This window comes from Egretta garzetta, unplaced genomic scaffold (assembly GCF_000687185.1).
Source record: "Egretta garzetta isolate BGI_Z169 unplaced genomic scaffold, ASM68718v1 scaffold590, whole genome shotgun sequence".
Classification (NCBI taxonomy): Eukaryota; Metazoa; Chordata; class Aves; order Pelecaniformes; family Ardeidae; genus Egretta; species Egretta garzetta.
This window is the reverse complement of record NW_009258304.1, coordinates 262,732-272,721: the sequence shown is the minus strand read 5'-3', so window position 1 is coordinate 272,721 and position 9,990 is coordinate 262,732. Positions and strand designations below refer to the sequence as shown.

Genomic DNA, 9,990 nt, shown 5'->3' with positions numbered 1-9,990 from the left:
GATGCAGGAGGAAAACACGTACCTTGTGGTCCGAACACATGAGCAGCACCACAAGCACGAGCAGCTGAAGGTGAGCAGAACTCCTGGCACAGCCTGGCCTGAAGCAGGGCTGGGCCGATGGTCTTGTGTGTGCAGGGACAGCGGGGCCCCGCCTGCCTGCCCAGGGCACGGGCTGGGGGAAAACTGCCTTTGCGGTAGTACGGGCCAGGGACAGGTTGTCCTCGCCCTGTCGGTCAGTGTAATTCTGTGCCTTGTCCCAGGCTCTACAGGGCAACAACTTGACAGTAGCAGCCCTGCACGGTTCTGCAGGGCTGCCTCCACCCAGCATTCACCTCCAGGACAAGAAGCAATGCAAAACAAAGCAAGGATTAGACTGACAACCTTTGAACAAATAAAATTCTTTCTGTTCTGTAGCAAAATTAGTGCCAAGCACCAAAGCCCTCCTGGGCGACAAGCTGTAGGGAGCCTCACAGAGTGCAGTGATCAGAGGAGCTGGGCACTCTCCTAAAGCTCAGCTGCTCCTGGAAGTCTTTAAGCCTCAAAGCAAGAGGCACTGCCACCTTAGAGGCCAAAGCGGGCCGGGGTGCGTCGTGGCGTCAGGGGCTCCCCCTGCTCCTTCCGCCCAGGGGTGTAGATTTTAGTAGATCTGCCAGGAGAGGACAAGGGCGATTAGTGGAAGATGCAACCTTTCCCTGCAACCAGAACACCCATGGGGAAGCTGGGATCCTCACTACTCCTGCTCTTAAGCAGGCAACCCATGGCCAGGCAGGGCCAGCACTTACCTTGCACTGCCCAGGGGGTTACGGCGCTCCTGCTCCTCCCGGCGGGCACGCAGCTGCTCCTCCGCCAAAGCCATCTCTTCCTCCATGGCAGACACCTCCTCCTTGGCACGGCGGCGGTTCTCCTGGAGCAAGGCAGCAGGAGGTCAGGGACAGGCAGAGGGCTGGTGCCCCCCCCTCCCAGGGCACCAGAACAGGCGTGCAGTGGGCCTGCTGCCTGCCAGCAGACTCACCTGGCGTGACTTGCCAGCATGTTTGATACTGTAGAACATGGGGCCCAGCTCTGCCAGCCACTCTCCATCCACAGCAGTGACACACTGCATGTATTCCTGCAGGGACAGAAGGGAAGACCAGGGTAGCAGGATGGCACTCTCAGGGCCTGGGCACCATTTCCAGAGCCACGGCAGCTCCCTCCCTCCCCCACTTGCAGGTGACACTTCTCAGGCTGGGACTATACCCCTTCCAGACAATTCCTCCTGGCTTCAGAAGCTGCTATGGGTCAGACTTGGTGAGACTGCAAAGAGGTTCAAACATGTCCCATGTAGGCCAGGAGAAAATACTGGGAAAGGGCCAAGCAGGATTCTGCAGGTGACACAGCCATGCCTAGCTGGTATAGATGAGAAAGGCTAAGAACTGCCCTTCTGATGGATCCTAGCACCACAGCAAAGCCCCCCCATCTCCCTCAGAGCACTCCCCACCTTTCTTGCTGGCTCTCAGCTCAAGCTCACCTTGGTGGTCATGACCAACTCATGATACACAATGTAGTCTGGTGTGTAGCCCATGCCAAACAGAGAGCTGGTGGGGTGCAGGTGGCAGGGCATGCCCGTACGGACATTCACATACTCCCCAATGCCCTGCAAAGAGAAGGGCGGTTAGCCCACATGTTCCCAGACAGGGCCTCTCAGCCCCCCGGGCGAGCACAGACACCTCTCACCTTCAGCTTTGCAGCTTGATGGAAATACGCAGCACAGATGCACTTCCTGACAACATCCCAGTCAGTGCCACAGGACGCTAGGCTCATCCGCTGCTGCACCATAATGTCCTTGAGCTGAGCACGCACCTCCCGCACCTGCAAGGGGGCGAGCAGTCGGATCCCTCTCCTGCGTACAGCTTCCTCCCCCAACCTCGTTGCCACAGCCTCACCTTCCGCATGGCCTTGGCATGGATGAAGTGTTGGTTGCACCACAGTGTAGAATAGCTGTTGTTCTTCCACTGCAGGTAAACATTCAGATAAGTCAAGTGATCGCTCTCTGGAACAGCAAATTTCTCCCGCACTTGGTCACTCTCCTCCTCTCGGCCCTGAAAGGCAAGAACACAGGTTAGTCGAAGGGCAGGGGAAGGCCCCAAATTGCTGCAAGAGCAAGCATGTACCTTAGGCCGATAAAAGATGGCAGGCACAGACAACATGGAGACAATGAGCAAGATCTCAGAGCTGCAACCCATGTCACAGGAGACAATGAGCATTTTGGAGAGTGCAGGATCCAGCGGGAACTCCACCATGAGACGTCCTGTTGAGGTCAGACCACCTGTAGGAACAGCACAGGGATCAGCAGCTGGGCAGGTCCCAGTCCCACGGGCTGACAGCTTGCCCCAGCAGCCAATACCTGTGTTATCCAGGGCCCCCAGGATCCACAGCTGGTACATGGAGTTCAGCATGTTGTCCTCGGGGGGTGGATCCATGAAGTGGAACTGCAGCAGGTCCTGCACACCCAGGGACTTGAGCAAAAGCACTACATTGGCCAGGTTGGTGCGCTGGATCTCAGGCACCGTGGTTGTCAGTAGCTCATTCTTGTAGGCACTCTGGGTGTAGAGCCTGGGGAACAGATATCATGAGCATGCTCCTCCCATTCAGGCCACCATGTTCCTCACCGACTCACCAGACATTGCCCAGCCCAGCGTGGCGTGGCCCAAGACAGGAACCCTGCACTCAGCCAGCAGGACCCCAGGAAGGAACCCTCACCCTGGCCAAAGTGTGGCCTCCCCAGCACACAAGGGTGCCTGAGCTGCAGTACAGTGTACACCCCCCTCAAGCACAGTCCTTCCCTGGGCACAGACTTGTGAAAGCTGCCTTTGGCTTGGCTGCTTTCCTGACAGCACCAAGGACAGAACAGACACAAGCGAAGATGGGCAAGGGAGGAAGCTGGAGCATATCCTTTCCTCTGCAGAGGTACTGGGTCCAAAAGAGAAGGCCTCAAGGCCTGCCTACTGCCCTCATTCCCCCAGAAATTCAAGACAATGAACAGCTCCAGTGAGAAAGAAATATACGTAGCCTGACGCCAAGTTGCAGATATGACAGGAACACCAGTGACGTGCCTACCTGAAGCAGTGTCCTGGCCCTGTTCGGCCAGCTCGGCCTGCCCTCTGATTGGCATTGGCTTGACTGATGGGGTAGATCTGCAAAGCATCCATGCCTATACGGGGGTTGAAAACCTGCAGGGCACAAGAAGAACAGACTGAAGTAAGAGGAAGGCTGTGTCACTACCACAGAACTCCCTCAACCCAACCCCACAGATCACAGACATAAGCCATGCAGGAGATCTTGCCTTACCTTCAACTTGCAGTAGCCAGAGTCAATCACAAACATGATGCCGTCCACTGTCAGTGAGGTCTCTGCAATGTTAGTGGCAACAATGCACTTCCTGACCCCATCCGGAGCCTGCAAGCATACTGCACGTCAGTCAAATCCCTGGACAAGGGCCTCCACACCACTCAAGAAGAGTGCAGAGCAGCAATACAGAACCCAGAAGGACAGGGGTGACTCTTGGGATGTTGAGGGGGGCACATGCTTTCTCCCACCCTCCATATGCAATACAGAAGGCATGTCTGCACCTCTCACTCAGGCTCAGTAGTCTTCCCTGCACTAGTTCCCCTGTCCCCACTCCTATCACAGAGCACACATCAGCACCTTTTGGAAGATCTTGGCCTGCAAGTCCGACGGTAGCTGAGAGTAGATAGGCAGAACAGCAAGAGCAGGTGCCTTCTCCAGCTCCTCAAGGTGCTCCACAATTTGCTCCGAGGTCACCTAGACACAAAGAGGGGTGTAAACCTAAGATTAAAACAACAGGGGGGGTAGGACACTACCTGCCCTTCCAGCTCACCTCTATGTCCTCCTGGCCAGGCATGAATACAAGGATGTCTCCAGGAGCCCCAGACAAATGGACCTGCAGGGCTTGTTTCACTGCAGCCTCCACATAATCCTCTTGTGGGGTCTGAAAGGCACAACTCAGGTTACAGATGCCAGTAACCTCACCTGCCCCGTCCCGTGTGCAAGACTGCATCACAGCATGGCTACTCCTTCTCTATCCTTTCTGTCCACCAGAGTACAGTACACCCAAGTCACAGCCCCCTCCTGTCATAACAAAACTTGCCTCTGCAACATTGACCATACCTTGCTGAAAAGAATATCAACAGGGAAAGTGCGTCCAGGAATGTGGAAAATAGGAACATTCCCAAAGAAGTTGGCAAACTTATCTGCATCCATAGTGGCAGAGGTGACAACAAGCTTCAGATCTGAGCGTCGGGCCACCACCTAGATGAAAGGAACAATAAGGAAGGGGCATTTGTGCATCACTGCAGGCTGCTTCCATTATTACTGAGACAACAGCACAGAACAGAGCTTCTGCTGTACTCTAAAGGCACTGAATGCTAGTGCCAGGGAACAAAGACGCTATATGATCTGTGCAGTTAAAGAGACCTGCTGACCTCGGTCCAGGAAAGATCTCTGTCCCTAAAATTCCTGACATTTAGCCAGCAAGCCTCTGGCAGCACTTAGGCACTAGGGGAGATTTAACCGCCCAGAACCAGGGACCAGGATGTTGCAGAACAAGTGCAGACAGAGAGGTGGCAGCTCTGCTTCCCTCTCACAGACCTGGTAGGGAAGGGCTGTCCCCGCCAATACTCAGCTTTGAGACCAGCTCACGCGCCCTGCGCTGCTGTCCTCTATTCCAGGCTCACACACACCTCCCGAAGCAGGCCGAAGAGCACATCAGTGTTGAGCGAGCGCTCATGTGCCTCATCCATGATGATAGCACTGTAGTTGTCCAGGTCAGCCTCTCGCAGCGACTCACGGAGAAGGATCCCATCCGTCATGTATTTGATCACTGTGTTCTCAGACGTGCAGTCCTCAAAGCGGATGGCATAGCCCACCTGGGAGGGCAGAGATACCAGCAAGTCTTCCAACAGCCCTGCGCACTCACTGTCATCAGGCTGCACCCCTGCACCCGCTGCCAGACTCACCTCCTCTCCCAGACGCACCCCCATCTCTTCACTGACCCGCTTGGCGACTGACATGGCTGCCACTCTGCGGGGCTGGGTGCAGCCGATCATGCCATAGTCTGTGTAGCCATCCTCATGGAGGTACTGTGTCAGCTGAGTCGTCTTCCCACTCCCCGTCTCCCCCACCACAATCACGATGCTGTTGTCTCTAAAGAAAGGGAAAAAGTATTTCTTCATACACCACAAAGAAGGGCTTTTGCATTCACAGCCCTGGCTGGCCACCAGAGCATCACTCCACTCAGCCAAGAGAGCTGCCACCAACCACGCAAAGCAACAGGCTTTTCCTGGGGGTATAGCTTCCAAACAGGCCATGTATCTAGGAGAATTTTTCACTTGGATTCCTGAGATGTAGGCCAATGCCCTGGGGATGCTCTATGACCAGCTCCCTCGCAGCCATACCTGAGGATGGAGAGCAGCTCCTGCTGCACAGCAAAGATGGGCAGGTATTGCCTCTGCTCCAGGATTGATTTCTTCTTGGCGAACTCGCTGCTGGCTTCACTTTTTTCTTTCATGTGTTCAGCAAACTTCTGCTCAGTCCTAAGAAAACACCAGAAGTCCTGAAACTGCTTTCTGCACACACTTTGCTATGCCTACAGCCCCGTCAGCGGCTGAGCAGGAGTGATTCAAAGCAAGCTCCTACTTGTAATCCACTTTGCCATCTTCTGTCACCATCTCGTCCTTCTCCTCCTCTTTCTTGATCCCCATAATGTCTCCCAGTTTTGTGCCTGCCAGCTCCCAGTGCTTATGCTGAGCCTGGAAGGACAGAGAGCAGCACAACTTTGCCACAGCAAGCACTGACAAATCACTCTTCTCCAATCCTACTCATAAAACTACAAAAGCATATTAGCCCCGCAATTCCCCCGTGCTACAATGCAGAATGCACACCCTGTCCCTAGATCAAGTGCCCCTCTTCCAAGTGAGCTGGAGCAGAGCTTTTAGACACTGCTCTGGATACAGAGCCTTCAGGCCCAGGATGACTAACCACCTCCTAAGAAAATGGTTCCAGCTGCTGACCCTTCCATTAAATTCAAACCTAAACCTACACAGGTCTGAACCAGAGATAATCTTCCTGCTCTTGGCAGGTGCTCACAGGGCTCTCTCCCACTTCCCTGTTTGCTCTCGCCTCTGGTATCAGTTTAGCTTCCACCTCCATTCCACTCATAGTATACGTAACTCAAATCCAGCTCAGTATCAGTTTACAAGGAACACATCTGTGCTTTCCCCACAGCTATCACATAAGCTTTAAAGCCCCTAGAAAACACCCCCAAAAACTAATATGCTACCTTACTGCATGCTCCTCTTCACAACTCTTCTGCTGAGACATGACAAGATATATCCTGCCACCATACTGACTGCTGACTGTCCCTAAGCTACCTCTCAATTCTTCCACCTGCTCTCTTCTCCCCAGATCCGAATGTCCTTTGGATCAGACTCCTCTGCACAAGTGCACAGTGATTCATGTCCCAAGGCAGTAACTGGGAAATCGTATCGCAGCAGCTGCTTATGAGACAATGCAACGAGCTGGGCCGCCAGGATATCCCAGGTCATAAAAATAAAAACTCCTTATCGTCATTGCCACCAAAGCCTGTATTCTGCAAAGTCCACAGGCTGTGAGGCACTACCTAACGTGTACAGCGGGGTAGTAAGCCAAAAGATCACAGCATACCCTCTTACGCTCCTTTTGCTCCCTGTGCTTGCGCACCAACTGGCTGCCTTTCCGGGCTATGATGGCCAAATCTGAGGTGGCATCCTTGACAGGGATGACTGGCTCTGGCTAGAGGAAAGAGGTATTGCTTCAGTACTTCATACTTGTGGGGCTCCCCGCCACCAGCACCTTCAGCCACAGTCTCTACCTGCTTGGTGAAGACAATCCTTCCATCTAGGAAAGGGGGCACTAGGTTGTGTACCAACAGATGCACTTTAGCAGAGTTATCCTCCTCAAAATCTTCATCCACTTCAATCCGATGAACCACACCACTGGTCAGCATGCGATTCGCCTCCCAGCGCTCATTATCCTGCAGGGAACAACATCAGAAAATACACAGAAGCCTCACAGAAGGCCCAAGAGATCACACCAGAACACTGAGCTCTGGGCCCTGCACTGACAATAGGACGACACTGATGGTTCCAGCCTAGGGAGCCTGAAAGTAAGCACTAGGGAAGAAAGAGTAACTGGAAGCAGCAGGGCAGGGAAAACACAGATGGGCCATATGAAGCACATGGGCAACAGCACTCTCTCCAAGAAAATGCAGGACAGACATTGTCCACTCAGAACACGCCAGGAAGCCTGGACATAATCCCGCTCAGGGGCTGAGGGCACCGGCCCCCAGCATTCACTGGGCCAACAGTAGACAACCCTAGTAATGTAACTCACACCCCAGAACAGCAGGAGCATAGCCCTCTGCACTCCTGCTGCCCTGGACACTGCGATCCACCGCAGTCACTCTGACTGTGAATTCTGCCCCACACAGGAAATGCAGGGTGCACTTTCTGGGAGAACTTAACAGCAGTTTCCCTGTGAGCCCTTGTTCAGCCTGGGCCAGGACGCAGACTGTTCTTCCCCACCCAAGAGCGAGGGCTCAGCCTTTGCTGCCAGAAAGTGGGTCTCTCAAGGGGCAGCACAACAAGCAGTGCCCACATGTTCAGAGCAGCCAACCCCACATCTTGCCCCTACCTCATTGATCTGCCGCCGCTGTGCCGAGATGCGCTTCTGCCTCTGCTTGTGCAAGTGCTGCTCCCGCTTCTTCACATACTCCTCAGAGGAGTAAGCCAAGGGGTTGTGAAACTCGTCATAGCCCTCATCCATCATGTACCAGTCCCGGTCAGCTTGCTGGGAGGAAGGAGGTGCAGCCCTGAGCTCCCCGGGCAGGGCTGGCCCCTCCCACCACTCCCCATCTGGCTGCTGGAGGGAGCCCACCTGCCACCCCACCGCTCCCACCGGCAGCCCCACGGCCCAGCCCAGCAGCCCCCAGCCCACTTCTCGCCTGCCTTCAGGCTCTCACCCGCTGGTCATCCTCCCACTGCTGCCGCTCCTCCTCCGTCTCAAAGGCAATGCCTTCCTCCCCATCTGCACGCCGCCCTGGAGGGGGTGGGCTGGTCAGTCCAGGTGCCAGCCCTGCTGCCGCTCCAGAGGAAATCCCACAGAACCCAACCTCGGGCTTCGCAGGGGAAGGGGATTCCACCACTGCCCAGCCTAGGCAGCTCTGCCCAGGCTCCTCACCTCTCCCTCTGGACAGCCGTGGTGTAGCCCCCAGGTGTCTCCGGTCGTCAGCCCACTCATTGTATTTGTATGATGGGGTGGGCAATGGCGTCTTATCCGTGTACCTGCTCCTCACAGACCTGAAAAAACAGCATGAGAAAGAAATTGGTGCCCACAGCCAGGCACTACTCTTACACACACCCTCCCCTTTCTGCAGCTCAACAGCTCATAGCCGCAGCCCCCAGCACTGATACCTGTCCCGGTCTCTCCGGTCCGTGTCCCGCAGTGATGATGCCCGGTGGCTGCGCTCTGAGTCTCGATAGGAAGGCACGGGTGAGGGAGATTCCCACTGGGAGCGGCGGGGGCTGCTGTAGCCACCATCATCTTCCTCCCAGCTGGAGCGAGATGGCGTGGCTGCATCTAGCAGAGACAGGATGGCAGCTGATGTTCAAAGTGACCCCAAGCACCTAGAGCCACCTTACACCTTTTAGCAAGGAGCACGGAAAGAGGGTACCCATTTGTCCTCCCTCCAAGGGGCTGACCCAGTGATTCCAAGGAAAATTGCCAAAGGACCACATTTCTATTGCACAGACCCAAAACACACCCCACTGCGCAGAGATCAGCCAGATTTTCACAGACACAGCTAGCAGACTGCTCCCAGACCCAGGCTGAACTAGGAGTTTTATGCTTGCCCTAACCAAAAATATAGGCTTTTCTACCCACACTTGTCCTGACAAAACCAGCAAGAAACAAAAGAAAAAAAAAACCCAAGCCCCTTCTTGTTAGGCCTCACACAAGAACTCTACTGGGTCCCAATCCTACCTTTGGGCCGATGTCTGGGACTCTCTGGTTCACTTCTTTTGCTGCTCCGCTCTGATGAGCCATCTCTCTCTGATCTGCTGCTGTGACGGTTTCTGTCCCGCTCCTCTGTGAAAAGAAAGTACGGTCAGGTGGGCAGTGCACAAACGGGCTTCCCAAAACTGCTGCAGAAAATACCAGGAACATTAGCCAAGGACTACAAACAGCCTGAGGGACAAGCCCAAACCCCAGGCAGGAAGAGTCACAAAGGTCTCTGAGAAGTTACCACGGTCCCGTTTACGATCGTGGTCCCGATCCCTACTGCGCTCCTTCTTTCGTTCCTTCTCCTCCTTGGAGGAGGCAAAGACACCATGTTCCCGACGCTCCCTTTCCCGCTGCCGGCTGCGTTCCCAAAACTCCTCGCTGACACCCCCAGTGTAGGATGGTGTTTCCACATGGACAGAACGGTAATGCCTGGAAAAGCAGAGCAGAGGAAGAAAAGCTCAACAGTGCTGAGGAATAGCTGGCCTTTGACTTGTCTGACACAACTCTGGCTCTAACCTCTACTACAGTGGAAGCTTATGGCTAAAAGTGTTCTCTCCATCCTTTGCTAACAGCCCACCAAGTCCGCTGATGCTCTCAGACACGCACACTTCTGAGCAGGCCACTGCCTCCAGGCATCCGGAAGCAGACAAGTCTCACAACTGGGATGACCGGTGTTTGCAGGCCTAAGAGCATCTAAAAGCACTCCTGCCCACAACACCTCAGGGAGGGCACCAGTGAAAGGGCTTTTCCCAGACCTCCTCAGCCGTATAGAGCTCCTCCCCCAAGGAGATCTCCAGACCTCCCCACCACACAGGGTGTTACAGCCGCCACAGGAACTGACAGCGCTCGCACCCGCGCTCACCCTCGCTCCCCCCGGCAGGGATCCGACCGCTG

At 54.9% G+C, this 9,990-nt stretch overlaps 2 protein-coding genes across 2 annotated transcripts in view; both read right to left on the bottom strand.

Moving 5' to 3' along the window:
• Positions 1 to 378: 378 nt before the first annotated feature.
• Positions 379 to 9,554, bottom strand: DHX38 (DEAH-box helicase 38; the record flags this gene model as incomplete). The annotated part of the gene is made up of 25 exons (XM_035894368.1): positions 379 to 646; positions 783 to 904; positions 1,013 to 1,108; positions 1,508 to 1,633; positions 1,714 to 1,848; positions 1,923 to 2,078; positions 2,151 to 2,305; positions 2,384 to 2,592; positions 3,097 to 3,209; positions 3,328 to 3,435; positions 3,685 to 3,801; positions 3,878 to 3,988; positions 4,168 to 4,308; positions 4,740 to 4,925; positions 5,016 to 5,202; positions 5,454 to 5,591; positions 5,695 to 5,807; positions 6,721 to 6,828; positions 6,908 to 7,069; positions 7,729 to 7,884; positions 8,057 to 8,133; positions 8,275 to 8,393; positions 8,508 to 8,673; positions 9,076 to 9,180; positions 9,338 to 9,554. Coding segments are annotated over 25 exons (3,408 nt in total), but the record flags the coding sequence as incomplete, so codon positions are not given.
• A 400-nt stretch (positions 9,555 to 9,954) lies between these two features.
• The window catches only part of DHODH (dihydroorotate dehydrogenase (quinone)), an 8,630-nt gene continuing 8,594 nt past the window's right edge, over positions 9,955 to 9,990 (bottom strand). The window contains exon 11 of the mRNA XM_035894452.1: positions 9,955 to 9,987. Within this exon, the coding sequence (XP_035750345.1) occupies positions 9,955 to 9,987 (33 nt within the window). The remainder of the gene's footprint in view (positions 9,988 to 9,990) is intronic.